Below are 16447 nucleotides of genomic sequence, written 5' to 3'. Positions count from 1 at the left end.
AGCGAATGGAAACCTCGCGAAATAGCGTGCGTGGCAGCCACGTGCAACCGGCGAAGGCGTTACACCTTCGCTATGCCCGCTGAAACGTTGCGTCAGCACTCTAGAAGCATTCACCGTTTGATTTTTCCACCGGCTTTCTCTGTCTCCAGATTGGAGAGTTACACAGCGCGATACGCGTCTCGTGCAGCGAAGTGCGCTTCGCTTTAAACCAAGCAGCATTTGAAAGAAAATAAAAGGCACCAGGAGTAATGAAAGACCGGAGGGGCTAGAAAATCTTATAACCCTCCTAGAAATGCAAACTTATGCTTCTCGCCTCGCTGCGCCAAGATGAAAGATTGCAGCGGCAAGAAGTCGAGGGATCCCTCGGAGAAATATAAATGCTTGGAGATCATAGTAATGCGCTTGTTGAGGATTCATTAAGACTATGAACTCCTTTGGCGCGGTATCTGAGGATCTATAGAAATTTAGGAGTCTCCGTGCATCTTTTTGTTTAGAGCCTATCTTTCCACCATAAATGGATCTATAATCGTCCACCAAAATCCAACCCTTGATCATCCCCCCGTGAAGGAACAAAGTTCAAGCCTCCGCGTTCCCGCGATTCAAGCGAAACCCCGCGGTTATCGCGGCCGGTCGATACAAGTTAGCCCGCAGAAGTGGCCCGGCGTGATTGCCAAAACGTGCGAGTACAGCGGCGGAGAGCGCAGGCCCGCGAACAGGCGGGCAAGGTGAGAGGCGAGAGGAGAGGAGAGAGAGAAGGCCAGAGGGAGCACAGGGAATTCCTCGGCGCATCTTGATGCAGTAGTCGTCAGCATCCCGCGGGTGGTCGCGATCGAACAGCCAGGGGCGGGAGAGCTGTTGAGCAGAGGGTTCAGCGGGAACCCCTGTCTCTTTCTCTCTCTCTCCCTCCTCCAAGTCCGTCCTCTGCGATTTCGAAAAAGCCAGGCGACTTCGGGGCCGAGAAGCCGAGTGATCTGCGGACAGACAGCACCGTCCACGCACTAGCACGATGGCCAGCGATGCTCCGGTGGTTAACTCCGTCCTTTGAGCACGCGAGACGACGCCCCAGCCGACGAATTCGCGAGTCGACGAAGAGCGAGTCCTCGACCAAGAGAGCGATCCTGGCCCACGTCCAACGTCTCCTCGTCGACAACGCTGGCGCGTTCGATCTCAGGACAGCGGACCGCGAAGTGTGTCGTTGCTATTTTCAAGTAGTATGTATCCCACGCTGCCCAGACGACCTTCGCAGGCTTACGTAGAGCTTGCAAGCTTCGCGGCGCCCAGCAGGCCCCTAGCAGACAGCGGATAACGCGATAGGCGCCCCTGTAGAGCTTCGAGCACGCTCCACGCTCTCAGACACGTACTTTACAACCTGGCCAGACGGTCGCCCAGCCGATTGATTAACTTTTCACGAGGCGAACGCGCGGTTCCGCGCTTCCGGCGCGCACGTGCTCGCCAGGGTCGGCGCGACGGGAATCCTTAGCGAAGCTCCGACACACGCGGCGGATTTGTTGATCGTATTATCGAGTGGATGTGGCTGGACTCGAGTTTCCATCGTGAAAAGAGATATCAAGAGATTCAGTTCTCAGGCACTTGTGGATCCTTGGCGAACCTCTGTGAATCCAAAAGTGGTTGAGTTTTGTGTCATTAGTAAGCAAGTTTACTGAACTTGGAGCTTGAGTAGCTTCTGATTCCTGCGCGAAGTCTTAAGTGGTTCGCGTTCCAAACAGGGAAACAGAGTTCGATGACTTAGAAAAGCGTCCAAGAGATCGTCACTCTTTCAATCCAGTTACAGGAATTATTCCACGCCCCGCCGTTTCTTGAGAAATCTATTCTCGCTTTTGCCCCGACACCACGCGGCTGCGAATCCCATTACGAGCACTTTTCCTGCCCTTCTTTCATACGATTACGTAAACTCGATTACGAACCTCTTATGATTCTTCAGCTCCCGAAACGAATTAAATCAGGAACGCCAGCTGTGAGTGGCTCATAAATGAGGGTGTAGCGGAGCCTCGTTCCGTTTAGTCCCGCTTTTCCGTGGCCACAAAAAGGGAAAGGAAAGGTTGGATCGGTGGAAAGCATTGAAACTGGCGATCAAACGATCCCCGAGGCGTGCAGGCGATGTTTAGGCCCGTCCCGAGCGTCGCCCGGTAAACCGTGACGGCACACAGTCGCGCGTAGGTATCCTACGCTTTAATTACTTATTTTTTCTCGGCGCTCCAAAAAGCCACCGATGTGTAATACAGCCATTTGTGTGCTGCCGGGGCTTCTGTGTGCGCGCGTAAAGCGCAACGAGCGTACGTCAAAGCCGGCAGTGAATCTCCGCGGGCCGCAGAGCGCGGTCGAACGCCGCGAGCACTCTTCCGACCTGCGAAAACCGCTCCGCCAGCTTCTATCTCGCCCTTTTTCCACACCCGCGCCTCCAACTGTGTGGCTATCGATTCGCCACCAGTCACGTGAAAACCTTTGCCGCTAAAACACTTTGCAACCCCATTCCGTGGATCGTGCCAAATGCCGGCTGTCGCGCGCCTCTTAGCCTCACCTCGCTCCGAGTTACGCGCGTGAGTTACACCGACGCCGATTAAGTGAGTTCGATCTCAGCGCTTTTCGACGCCAGATCCTCTCCGAAAGTTTATTAAACCGAGGCCGCTAATTTCCTAGCATCCTTCTCGAAGCATTGAATTTATTCCGCACTTTCTTTTCTAATTAGAAGCTGCGTCTCGGAACACGTACGGCGCTCCGTGCAATTATGGAAATCTATACGTTGCTTCGACACAACCTCCCGTATTCCTCGCCATTAATTAACGACGTAATTGCCGGGTGAATTCCGAGTTTCGTTGCTCCGCGAGCTTTCGAGCGCATCGGTTGGAAACGCGCGCGGCTCTTCAGTGACAATTCGCGAGTCCGGATCTCGTTGAATCCGCTGACGCGAGCACTGTCCGCGAGCTTAACCCGCTGCCTCTCGAACGGAACGGAGCGAATTCGTTTCTTTACGCTCTTCTAGCCGCGAAATACGATTCCGGGCACACGCGGAACACTTCCGAGCGTACGCGTTGTCGCGGTCGCGGCTAGCCGAGGCGCGAAGCGATCCCTGGGCGAGGGAACCCAGGGGGAATTAAAGCGGGGTGTGGAATTCGAGAAACGAGAGGTTGCACCGGAGAATCTAGTTGAATCGAGCTCCTCGGAGGGTTCGCCAGTGAGGTTTCAGTGCAATCGTCTGAATTGTCGCCGAGCATTGTCCTCTTTCTGATCATAATTGGCGATTACGCAATCGCCGCTTGAAAATATGCGGCTGCCGCGCCGCGGTGGAGGAGAATGATTGCTAATGGAGCTCTTTATTTAGGAAATTGGGGCCGCCGTCGGTTTGCACCTTGACGCGGCTCGGGCTGGAGACACGCCGCGAGTGAAACCACGCAAACGAGCACACGAACTGTAGAAACTAGTCGCGAGGAAGAAAGGGGGAGGAAAGCTCCTAGAAACCGGCAGTAAATAGGACTAACTTTTCTACGGAGCCACGTTTTTTATATCAGAATCGCATCTATATTTGTAGACACTTTTTCCACGTTTATTCTATAACGATATTCTAACGCCGTTGCGCGGGAACTCGGGAGGCGACAGTCGCGCGACCAATCGATCGTCGTGCGCGGACGTCACGGAAGATCGCGCGAGCGGATAAACACGGTTCCAGTGGAATGAACGAGCGTGGCCGGCGAGGTTCTGCGGAAGAAGCGGAACAGGCGTCAGGACTGTCGCGCCTGCTTCATGAATCGCCGTGGTTCCCGCGACTCTCGGTGTGCCCGCGCGCGCCAAACGCTTTGAGGGCTCGACCGTTATGATGCGGCACAGCGGCGCGAGGACTTTAGGTAGAAGTAGCTCAGGAGGATTCCGCGACTATTTTAAGAACGCCGGCGATCCATAGTTTGCGAGAGAAAACTGGAAACCGACGCGCCGCGAGGCACATGTCTTTCCGATAGTCGATGATACTTGAGGCGAGGAAGCCAGTGCGAGAAGAAGCGTCCTCGGGCGACCCGCGCGAACACTTTTCAACTATTTCTGTGATCGAGAAGAGCGGATTTAGAGTAGAGGAAGCAAACGGAGGAATCATGGAGGGGAGGCCGAAAATCGGAATCGTCCGCGTGCCCTCGAACGAGCGCAGTAACTTCCGGCCCCTGGACGGTATCCGCAGCAGCTACGGCCACATTCGTGTGGGCACGTATGGCCCGGAGCCGGAAGTCAAAGTAGTGGTTTGCGACGGCAAGCCGCCCATCGAGCAGACGCGGAAATTTAAGAAGTAAGTACACAGGGTTGTCCCTTTGGACCAGCGGCGTGATTAATCCGACTCGTCCGCTTTGCAGAAATTTGGGACCAGTTTCGAAGCTGCTGAGGCGTCGCCACCACACGACATATCTCGCGACCAAATCCTGTGATAACATTTATAGCGTGAATAGAAGTAGTGGCTCCTTGGACTGGAGGGTCAGCCAGACGGCGAACGATCAAGGTGGGGATTCGTTCTGTTTGCTCGGCATTGAAGTCACGTCATCGGGCCCGCGCGACTAGCATTCCGAATTACGTTACAGGCTTTCAATCCCGACAAAGCGGCAGTTTGGACTGGCGAGTAGGCAGATCCGTCAACAAATTGCACTGGCGAGACACGACTCGCAGCGCCGAGCAGCTCTCCAGAAGCGGCCCGATCAGCTCGGACCATCTTCAGACCCCCAGCACAAAGTACTCGTCCGTCACTCGCATGTACTCGTAACAGCGATCGATGATTTATCAGGGGCACGACCGTTCGTTTCAGATCCAAGCTCATCTCGCTGCTGCGACGACTTTCCCCTAGAATCTCGCGACCTGGGAGCAAGCATTCCCTGCAATCCTCCCCCACGATTTGCCCGTGGGTACAGGTCGAGTACTCGTCCGAATCGATTAACGACGGGGCACGCGACGATCCCCAGGAAAGCGACGCGAGCTTTCAGAGGGAACTGCAACTGAACGAACTGAGGAAACGCATGGCCGGGATCCCCACCACGTCTCAGGTGATTAATAATTTTCGTAGAGAAATCGGGAGCACCGTCCCGATAATACGTCCCGCGCAATTAGAAGCAATCGATCATCCGGACGTTTAAGAATACTCGATGGATGCTTTAAGTCGCCTGGAACGAAGATAAATCGAAGGCGTGCCCGGCTAATGGCTTCCGCCTCGCATGCTCCAAATAGAAGACGCAAAAGCGCGTTCGAATTGCGAATAGTCCCATGACAATTGCACTCTTCTATTGCCCCCCCGTCGTGATAGCTGACTAATCACGGCTCGCCCGGTAATTTCTATCGAGATGTTTTACGTGTCAGGTTACCGCGAATATCGTTAGCGATGGAAAAGAACAGCAATGCTCGCCGCAGCCGAGGATACAAGTGCGACCACCCGAAACCGACCACAATTGCGCCTGCAAATCGTAAGCCTCCTTATTATTTCTGTTCCTTTCATACTCGGAGATTTTGAGACGAGAAGTTTTTTGCCGCTTGCGCACCGAAACTGGGACCCGGGATCATTCCACGGGCTTTCCTTGCACAGTAAACGTAGAGTACGTTTGAGTCCATGCATGAACCCTGACCGCACCTAACATTAGCCTCCGTAAGTAAAGGTAAACGATAGACGTGTACTACACCCAATAAATCATTGAGAATGTTCTCCGCACCTGGTGGTTTTCTTAAAACAGCACGATTATCCTAATTAATATCCCTTAGAGCGAACGAGACCTCACTCTTGCACCCTACGTCTGCCAAGTATAACTTAGTAAAACGCAAGCCAGTAAAAAAGGTATGTCGGTGGGATGAATAATTATACACGCGCTGCGATAAATACTGACAAATTTATTAATACGAATACTATGATACATTTTTTAAAGCGAACGGCGCCTCGTCCGCGATTCATTATACAATTTCCAACTCATTCGAGAAACATCACACATTCGGAACGACACCTCGCCAGCGGAATAAACTATTCGTAGTATGTGCAAATCAGATTGTAAAAGTAATCTGTACAGTAATGGTTCACGTATTTCTGAACCCGCGAAGTGCCTAACGTCTTGTAGACCAGACAGAAATGGTTGTTTTTCGCAGGTACGTGGATCAGTGCGCCCTCTTGCTCTTTAGGGTCTACGTAGTCTATAGTGTCCTCCTCGGGGACGTGACCAGTGTGAAACTGAATTATCACATCGAGGGCCCCCGATTCCGAAGTGTTCGCATCGTCCATATCCTCTTCCTGGTCAGAGCACTCCAGAGAACAGTCCAGAGGGTCCGACAAGTAGTCTCCGATATCTGACTCGTCCGAGTCATCGGTGTCCACGATCCTAGCCACCTTCTGCGGCGAAGTAATATCTAGCTTCATCGAGGAGGACTGCTGCGACAAGTTCTTCTTCTTCGACCGAGGGGATTTTCCTTTCATCTTCCTCATCGCCTCCTCCTCGTCTATGTCCTCGTCCTCCTTATTACTCGGCGGAGTATTACAACCCGACTCCGCGTTTTTGTTCTCGCTGTTGCGTACAGGCTTCTCATGGCAATCGTTACTCTTACTCGCCCTCGGCGTGTCCAGCGGATCTTCCTGCCCGTCTTCGCTCTGGCTCATGCACCCATTACTGCACGATTTCTTCTCGCTCATGGAGATGCCTGAATCGCTCGCCGTGGATCTGTCCGACATCAGTGTGTAGCATCCTCTGGACCACCTCTGAAGTTCTATAACCATCTTCGGATTCATGGATTCCTTCTCCGGTGTAAGATCCAACTCCGTGTAGTCTTTCAGCAGTTGGAACATGGAAATAGACTTGAACATGTCGTAGAATTCTTTGAACAACTCTGGCAGCGATTCCTCCCTCGCGACTTCGTAATTTCTGATGTCCGCTGGGCCTACCGTTTGCCAAACTATGGAATCTGATGATAAGTCTGCGGCGAGTTTCTCGTAAACGTCTGCTATCAAAAAATTCGATAGAAAGGCAAACGATTCTTGCTCCATGTCCTGCTGGATCTCCTTAACGATACCAGGGAACAGGTAGCACTTTGATATCCAATCGTCCAAATCTACTTGGGTGTTCTCCGGTTCTATGTAATTCAGCTCTATAGCTGGTCTCGGGGGCCTGCTGCTTTCTCTAACAGGCCCATGGAACCAGCCGTTGATGGTCCACCGGGACTTCTCTGGCGAAGTCACTTCGGCTACTTGGTGATAAGAATTATCCACAACTTCGAAAAATACAAGGGAATTGTACTCGGGCACTAATGATTTCACAACATTCCTAGGCAATCCATGCTCGTCGGTGTCGAACAAATCTAAAGCCCCGCCGTCCTCCGGCATCCAATTCTTTGACAGATAGAGTACAAAAGCGATTCTTCGATCGCCCATATTGTCGTCGTGGCAGAGCAGATAGTCCGTGTCGGAATAACAAGAGCTCGACATGGATATCTTTTTATTAAGCTCTATCTCGGTGTTACGCTCCATCCATATGGCCAGGTCCGTTTGAAATGCTTCGTACAGCAGCTTCAGATTTTTAGTATCGACATTGGCAAGATCGCCGGTCTGCTCGAACTGATATAGATCCATACTATTCCTTCTACTTTTTACATCCAACAATTCATTCTTTATTTCATCCATAAACTCATCGTTACAGAGGAAATTCGAAATTTTACACATCCTGAAGGGCTTCGATATAACTTCAAGCTTGCCCATCTTCACGTCGCTAAAACTGTGCCAATGATTGTTAAAGAGTTGTCGCAAGTCCGACGAATAGACGTGGCCCGAGATAACGGAATGCTTGAGCTTCTTCGCTTCTGGCTCCTCTTGTGCCATAACTCTACGCCTTCGCTGTTACGTTAACCGATAAGAATCGCTGTTTTCCTTACGCTATCAGTCTTTCCTCGTATAAATCTTGTCTCTAAGCTAACGGTACATGTCCCTGTCTAATTCGCTTAGAAGTACTCTATAAATTGATATTATTAACTATATCACATTTTTTCCAATCTAGTACATAGATATGTGTCATTGCATATTTCGAACGGACATATATTCCCTGTACATTGAAGTCGATGCTTTCTGGAAGGAGCACTCGTTACGCACACCCTTCTGACCTTTTATGACTCTCCGAATATTATCCGCGCAGGTTATCGCTCTCGCAGCAAGTTGCCAGCGTGGTCAACGATTGGCAGTATTTTCGTCGGGGTCGCCTGTCATTCGGTTAAAGGGTGCACTGGCTCTGGGGTAACGTGTCGTCCCGATCGTAAAGATATCACAGCCCTTTCTAACCGAGGGGAACTCACCGGACGATGCGGCACTTGTTTCTCGGTACACGCGGCCCACGTGGTCGCTCGACCCACACGTGTTCTGAAAGCAGTCGGTCGAAAAGCCGATTAATAGAATCCCGCTCCATTTCCCGACTCCCGTTCACTCGCGAAATAAACAAGGCTGGTCGAACAAGCCGTGTCACTCGCGACAACTACGTACCAGAAATTGCACGTGCGTCCAAATTTAGCGAACTAGATCCGTCGTTCCGTATCACCACGCAGTTGCATTCTGCCCAGGGACTGCTACTACCGCTGGCGAAAACGTCGATTCGATCGAACCCAGGGACGTCGCGAATTATTCGCGAACCCCTGACCACGCGACGGAACTTCCGGGATTATGCTGGCAGTTCCGGCTCGGACATATCCGCCTCCTATTACGAGGTTCTCTTGAAACGATTTAACGTGTTTGGCAGCTCTGTTTCATGCGTGCTTTGTCACGCATCAGGATCTCAGAAATCTTACTGTATTACCTCACTGCTCGCGCATTCTTTGCTTTACGATTTATTTCTCCGTCGATGGATGCAAATACAATTTTGTAAGCTATACTTGTGATCAAATTAGTTTAGTGACTGCTTCAACTTGGTTAATTTTGCAAACTCTTGTTACACATGACAGAACGTTAGGAAAACACGTGAAAACATCGGTTTCGCAGTTTCCTTTTTCATTGAGAAGTTGTCGCGAATCGCGCAAGGTGTTCTAAAAAATTCTTCCAAATTTACTCAACTCTCCCTTAAGGCTGATTCAGACTCGTCGAGTAATTTCGTCGAGTACCGAGTAATTTAGTAATATTTCGTGTGTGAACACTAAAATTTAGTCAAGCAATTTAGTAAAACAATGGTAAATTACTAAATTATTCGCGACTCAACTAAATTACTCGACGTGTCTGTTCCAGTCTTCATACTTTACATTCCACTGTTATCACATTTTACCATTTTTTAAAACACATTTACCCATTTCCAACAATCTCAGTACCCACCACATTCAGACTTCGCAGAAACACTAATTTCACATCATCACCTGTAAAAAACCACACTACCCCTCTCACTTTCCAAAAGAATAATATTATTCATACTAACATATTACAAAATCTAAGCAATCCTTTCCACCGAGTCCGAAAATTCCCCAAAAACAAAATCTCTCGCGGACCCGTTCAAATTGTCCCGCGCGTGCGTGCCAGGAGTTGCAGGATTCTCCGCGGGGCGGCGCAGTAAGCGTCCGTGTCAAGATGGCGGCGGTAGTTCACGTTTGACGGGTGCCGTTGATCGCGTGGAGATTCGGGGGCACACCCTGGCCGTTAAATTGTAAAAAGTGAGTGATCGTCGCGTCGAATGTTCGACGATCGTGAAATCGTTCAGTGAAGGGCTGGCTGGCTATCCAGGGACCGGTGAACGGTAACAGCGGAACCCGCATACGTGAGTAACACGCCGAAAACACGGACGAGGGAGAGCCCCCCAGGTGCACAACTCCCATCCGATCCACTACTGATATTTTATCATCTCGCACCACCTGTCAACGCGTGCTCCCTTTTCCCCGAAAACGCACGTTGCCTGCCTGTCGCGCGTCAGTAGGCTCGCTAACGCTGGGGTGGGGTGTCGCGGTGGAATTCGCGGAGGTAAACAGGCGGCGAGGACGCACGGTCTCTCTCAGTCACCTTTTGTTTGTGTCGCGAGCACGTTGCGCCGGGACGGTTACCAGTGAAACGATATTGCCAAGTGTTGGTGATCGGAGTTTTCTCGTCGAATAACTCGCGTCCCGTGGGCAGTTGACGCACGGCTGTCATCGTCGATGACCCCACCTCCGTGATCCCTGCATTATATTCCTCGAGCCTCCACCGTCGGCCTTGAACCGGACTTCTCTCGGTGGCCTACTGCGACGACTATGGCGTGAAGAAAGAGCTTTCGAATTTTTAAATCGCCGGAAGGATCGGTGAGTCAGGTGGAACTGATTTATTATCGTTAGCGTACGTAGCTTTTATCAGCTGCCTGCTGGTTTGGTCGCATTCCACTGAACGTTGCACGAATCATTACCTCGGTTAACGTGTCACTTTAGTCGAGACGGTTCTATGGAGTCGCGATGTTTTACATAGGTGGCATTAATATTTGTCGACCGGCAGAGATTTTTGCGCTGTAGCCTCTGGCGTGTATCGCCGAGATTCCTTACGTCCGTAAGTGACTATCGATTGCCAAATGGAGCTGCGTTTCTCCCACGTCATACTTTGTTTTTCTCTGCTCGCTGCCGTGTCTCTATACCCAGTAACCGGAGAAATATTCGATAGACTTTAATATTGCGAAAACGATCGCGAAACGAGGGGACCACTGGCGCATCGCGTACGTGACGATCGTCGCGTGTTTTCTACGTGCACTTTCACCGAATCGCAAAATACACGCTGATAATATAATAGCATATTTTCGGTTCCAACACTGTTTCGGTGTTACTTGAGCTTCCTCGATTTTAATACGCTTCGAGCATCGCAATCGCGTAAATAATTATTCAAAATAGAATTTCCAGCGACTCGCTCACAATGAGGTAGGTCATTCTCCCTTTTTTTTTTTTCTCCTTCGATGGAATACCTTCGACAAGATGCCAAGTGGCTCGTTTAACGATTACGCCACTCGAACCACTAAGCCTGTCGGTCGTGGCATTAAAGTGTACTGTTAAACTCAAGGTATGTCCTTTAATGTTGCCATGCGTGCGTTTCTTATACGCGGTGTCTCTTATACATAACACCTTGCTCCTCTGCTCGTTCCTCGGTAATACTCGCTGCAAAGTCGATGCCTCTTCCCAAGCATTATCCAAAATGAAAGATCCATCGACTAGAATGCATTCCCACTTCTTTCTCGCGCGAGTGCGTATCGTATCACCGGTGCTTCCTCAATTTGTCTTCCTCCTTTTGGTCCCCGAGGGAAGTGCAGCCCACTGGCCAGCGTTGCAAACTCGTCAGAACACCTGGTATACGCGCAAACCGTTATACGTTTCTTCGACGTGAAAAGGAACGATCTATCCTCCGTCCACATAGCTGATTTTTCCACCGGGTTTTGTGCCTGCGCTCGGCGCACCGCGATAAACCAGGATACAGCGTATAGTTTTCCCCAAACAGGCTGGCGCGAGCGTAAAGCTCGCGGAAAATTGTAACATCGCGTGACCAGCGCAATTATTCTCACGTTCGAGCCGCCGCATAGTCGCGCCATCTTATACGGCGCTGTGTCCCAGTTATCGACCTAATTACCATCGTTTTTAGCTTCGCCGATCGGACCAATTCGACTCGAGCCAGACTCGTTTCTCCATCGCGAGAAACCTCGTCTACGGAATCGGAACAAATGTAATCGTTGGTCCTTCGATGTACTTTCACTAGTAGCCACTTCGGAATAGATTTAAACCCTCGTTTAGCGTGGTTCTCGGTAAAAGGAAAGGAAAAGTAGATGCTTCGTGAATATACTAAGGGGTTGTCCTTAAATTACGCAATATTTTGGGGAGGGTCTCGAATTTCTTAGATTTTTTACAGGGTTTGAATGAGTTACGTAGCGTGTTACGTAATATTGTTTAACCTACTTTTCAATAAATACAAATTCTATCGTTAATGTTCCAGAGAAGTAATTTTAGTTTAAATTTCCCGAAACCGAACGAAATGAATTATGTAAGCCTTGAAAAGAATTTTAATAACAGAAAGAACGCGGTGTAAAAAATATTACGTAAGGAAGAGGGAAGGTGGTTGGAATATAAGATCTTAAGAATTCTTATGCCGTGGGTATAAGAGTTACGGTAAAACTACCCTTACATAATTTACCCCGAAAAACATTGCCCCCCCGAGTGATCCAGTTCCCTTTAATTTTGCATCTTCTGCATTAATCCTTTAGCTCTCCTTTCGAGTATTCGGTAGCCGAATTTTACTTAAAGGAATTCCACACGCTCCGCGGAGCATTTGGAGCGCCGCGGAGGATCGGGGGGTATTTATTCGGGTGTGCGAAGCGACAATAATATTTCCGAAAGGACGCGGAACGGCGACACGCTTGAATACGTCGCTGGCCGACGCGAAATATGTCGAGAGCACGTTTCCTCTTTTCTCCGGGCTTGGAGAACACCACGGTAACGGCACTCGAATCGCTTATGGCATCGTTCGTCAGTAGAGTGCGACGAGATCGAAGAGTAACGCGCGGCATTGTCGGAAGAAATTCTGGATGATCCTCGGGCACTTGCGGCCCGATTGTTTCGCCGATCGGTGCGAGAGTCGTCCTTGCTTTTACTTCCTACGGAACATTCTACTTTTGCGTGCAGTATAATCGCATTCGTGGCAGCGTTGCGTCCACTCTCGAGGTAAAAGCAAATCTCGCTGTAAAAAGTGGAGCATCAAACTCCTCTACGTAAATGCCTTTTTGTTCGGCCCGTGACGTAAGTCTCGCCGTTCTGAGAATCTGTTTACAGGTATGCAGCTCGACTCCGAGCTTAGCCTCGCGAAAGTAGACAATTGTACTGTGGGACGCAAAATATAGAATACTGAAAAAATATAGTCATTAAAATAGGTACAGATATTGCCATAGCTGTGTCAATTTTAAAAATACGGCAATGAAGTTTAGAGGGCGTGTGTAGAAAAGAACGAGGAATCTAATTACGCGTTTTATGCAAAAAGGATCTTCTTGAATTCAATAGTATCTAGAATTCCGAAGTGATACCCATAGAAGGCGCCCAGAATTAGGGATTGCAAAACGGTAAATCGGTAAATCGGTTTGAAGTTTTTTTTCACTGATAACGTAGTAGATGTCGACGGAATTATGCGCTATATATGTATGCGCTACATTGCTATACATCCAATTTTTACCGGTAATTTGATAAATTATGTATTTCTCGATATTTACCGGTAAATTACGTATTTCTCGACATTTACCGGTAAATTACGTATTTCTTGATATTTACCGGTAAATTACGTATTTCTCGATATTTACCGGTAAATTACGTATTTCTTGATATTTACCGGTAAATTACGCATTTCTCTATATTTACCGTTAAATTACGTATTTCTTGATATTTACCGGTAAATTACGCATTTCTCTATATTTACCGTTAAATTACGTATTTCTTGATATTTACCGGTAAATTACGCATTTCTCTATATTTAGCGGTAAATTACGCATTTCTCGATATTTACCGGTAAATTACGTATTTCTCGATATTTACCGGTAAATTACGCATTTCTCAATATTTACCGGTAAATTACGCATATCTCGATATTTACCGGTAAATTACGTATTTCTCGATATTTACCGGTAAATTACGTATTTCTCTATATTTACCGGTAAATTACGCATATCTCGATATTTACCGGTAAATTACGTATTTCTCGATATTTACCGGTAAATTACGTATTTCTCTATATTTACCGGTAAATTACGCATTTCTCTATATTTACCGGTAAATTACGCATATCTCGATATTTACCGGTAAATTACGCATTTCTCGATATTTACCGGTAGATCGCGAGAAATAATAGCGCATATATGCAGCGCACAATTCCGTCGATATCTACTACGTTATCAGTGAAAAAAGGCTTCAAACCGATTTACCAGTTTGCAATCCCTACCCAGAATGTTCTGCATTGCGGAGGCCTTTTCCTTAAAAAAAAATGAGGAAAGCAAAGCCCAGTCGTATATATTTGCTAGCTGAAGGATTAGATAACAATATCCCATCGTTACACGCAAACTATACCGTGATGCAACCGGCGAATTAGATCGCAATGTCGATGAACGCCCGAAACAGGCACGCAACTTTCGATTCCACTGTATCGACGTTGCTTCGCGAAGCTTCCAGGCCGCTATAGGTACACCCAAGACGGTCCCCTTATCGTTCTCGAAGCCGGAGACGCGTGGAATTAACCGCGTATCGGCGATAAAAGAGGCACTTGGCATCCCGTAGCTGCTGCATTCTCCGCTCGCGCGTTCGCATCCGCAACGAGAGCCGATTGCAGCGTAATTTCTGTCCACGTCCCGCGAGATTGCATCGGATACGAAAACGACCGGTTCGAGGCCCCCCGGTCACCGACCAGCCGTGCGATTCCGTGCCGCGCGTGACGCGGCGATTTTTCGCTTATCAATACACTCGTTCCCATTGAATAGCAATTATTCCCCGCGTCGACCCGTTTCGCCGTGCCCTCCTTCGATTACTCCCTTAACAGTCGCGTCGCCAGATCGCCTCGGGAAGCTCGCGATTACTTTCCACCAGCGGAACAGGAAACTCGCGCGGTTCTGTGGGAAGAACGCGTCGAAATTCCGCGAGGGACGCTCGCTCGTCGCGAACGAAGAGTGTCATTCCGCGACGCCGAGCAACGCGACCCATTTCCCCTGGGAAGCGTACTCTCGACCTAATTCTCTGAACGCCCGATTTTTTCTCCGCCACCCTTCTGGAGCATGCCACTGTACCACGATCTTTCGCCGGGGCTCGCGATTACAATGGGCATGGCCTGCATAGAAACACACGCCGGCCAGAGGCCCTGCCCTTTGTCGCGCGGCTCGTTTTGCTCGAAAGCTCTCACTGTACCGGTTCTCTGGACGATCGATAAAAAGGATAAAGACCCGCGGATAGTTCGCACCCGACCGTGTCCCCGGGAACGGATAAAAACTTGGGCAGTAGAGTTTCCTGCTCGCTGAGGAATCAGTTAGTTCCGTCGCTCGTTCAACAGAACCGTTTTATCTCGCAAATTGCTGCTCCCATTGCTCTTCCGTTGCCCTCCGGCCCGGTATCGTGGCTGGCGGAATGCACTAGCAACGGAGAAGCGGAGTTTAATCGAGCACGGGGCACCATTAGTGGAAGCCAGTCGGGCGGTTATCGATAGCACGTGTTCGCCTTTTATGGGATAATGATTCGATTGGAAGAACATCGAGGATTATCTTCGCGGCCGTGGTAACACTCTGCCCCCTCCCCCTGTCTAGCCCATGACAGTCGGGAAAGGCAACGAAACGCGTTAATTGCGGGAACGACCGTGGATTGCTCGTCCCGTTTGTTCGATATTCCAATAGCCTCGTACTTGCCGATGCGCAAGTGTGCGCGCACTTAATCGCGAGTCAATGTGTTACGGGGCACTTAACGATGGGGTAACGGGGTTGCGATTAAGCGAACGAGATCGTGGGATAACCCCATTCACGGCCGCGAAGGGAGGGAAACCCTTCAGCATTAGCACTCGATTTTATGGGTTGATCGGAGTCTGGGTCGGAAATAGGGCTGGGACTATTCGAATAATTATTATTATTATTAGAATATTTTAGAAGTATTCGAATGCTAAGAATTAACTTCGGGCATTTGAGTATTCGAATGTTATTATTCGAATACTATTCGAGTACTGATGTATTTGAATACTATTCGAATACTGATGTATTTGAATACTATTCGAATACTGATGTATTTGAATACTATTCGAATACTGATGTATCTGAATACTATTCGAATACTGATGTATTTGAATAGTATGGTGTGAAGTGGGTCAAAATTAGCGTACAAGATTTCACCCTGACAAATGAACCTGAAGAACTTGATTTATAATTCACACCATACTATTCGAATACATCAGTATTCGAATACTTAAATATTTGAATAGTATTCGAATAGTATTCGAGTACTTAAATATTCGAATAGTATTCGAATACTTAAATATTCGAATACTTAAATATTCGAATAATTAAATATTCGAATACTTAAATATTCGAATTCTTAAATATTCGAATAGTATTCGAATACTTGGATATTCGAATAGTATTCGAATACTTGGATATTCGTATTATATTCGCCAAATAATTGAGCAACTGAAGTATTCGACTATTCGAAGATAGCTTTGAAAACCGGGCAGTTACACTAGAGCACCCTCTTAAGTAATAATCAAAATAAGCACGCGGTTACAGCATCCGGAGAAAGGAGGGCACCATACAAATGTTCTGAATTTTTAAACCTGACATTTTTCAGTCAAATCCTCAAAAATGCCTAAGAAATCGTACATTGAAGTGATCACCCTGTTTAAGGGGGTCTCCAAGTCTGCTAAGTGATTAAGGCTTCTAAAGCTCTTAATGCGGCCCTGTGCCTAATCACTTCAATTCACTTCAAACGCTCGACGAACCGTATGCCGTGAAAATTAGCAAGATTCGACGATGCA

The 16447-nt window shown here is 48.5% G+C and overlaps 2 protein-coding genes across 3 annotated transcripts in view; one reads left to right on the top strand and one right to left on the bottom strand.

Annotated features, from left to right (window-relative positions):
* The first annotated feature begins 803 nt into the window (after nucleotides 1-803).
* Nucleotides 804-16447, top strand: part of LOC143374747 (uncharacterized) — a 36653-nt gene continuing 21009 nt past the window's right edge. Inside the window, exons 1-6 of one of the 2 annotated variants that reach the window (XM_076823153.1) lie at nucleotides 804-1211; nucleotides 3341-4288; nucleotides 4353-4495; nucleotides 4575-4722; nucleotides 4796-5030; nucleotides 5341-5444. In XM_076823153.1, the coding sequence (XP_076679268.1) occupies nucleotides 3975-4288; nucleotides 4353-4495; nucleotides 4575-4722; nucleotides 4796-5030; nucleotides 5341-5444 (944 nt within the window). In that variant the 5' untranslated portion in view covers nucleotides 804-1211; nucleotides 3341-3974. Of the gene's footprint in view, nucleotides 1212-3340; nucleotides 4289-4352; nucleotides 4496-4574; nucleotides 4723-4774; nucleotides 5031-5340; nucleotides 5445-16447 lie in introns of both variants that reach the window. The other variant, XM_076823152.1, reaches the window with a different exon arrangement.
* On the bottom strand, nucleotides 5843-8702 carry Sud1 (Prolyl 3-hydroxylase sud1). Its single transcript, XM_076823159.1, has 2 exons — nucleotides 8480-8702; nucleotides 5843-8359 (listed from the first exon to the last, which is right to left on the bottom strand). The coding sequence occupies exon 2, from the start codon at nucleotides 7826-7828 to the stop codon at nucleotides 5990-5992; it is 1839 nt and encodes a 612-aa protein (XP_076679274.1). The 5' UTR covers nucleotides 7829-8359; nucleotides 8480-8702; the 3' UTR covers nucleotides 5843-5989.

Source organism: Andrena cerasifolii, chromosome 11 (genome assembly GCF_050908995.1).
Source record: "Andrena cerasifolii isolate SP2316 chromosome 11, iyAndCera1_principal, whole genome shotgun sequence".
NCBI classification, from domain to species: Eukaryota; Metazoa; Arthropoda; class Insecta; order Hymenoptera; family Andrenidae; genus Andrena; species Andrena cerasifolii.
This window is presented reverse-complemented; position numbering and strand designations above follow the sequence as displayed.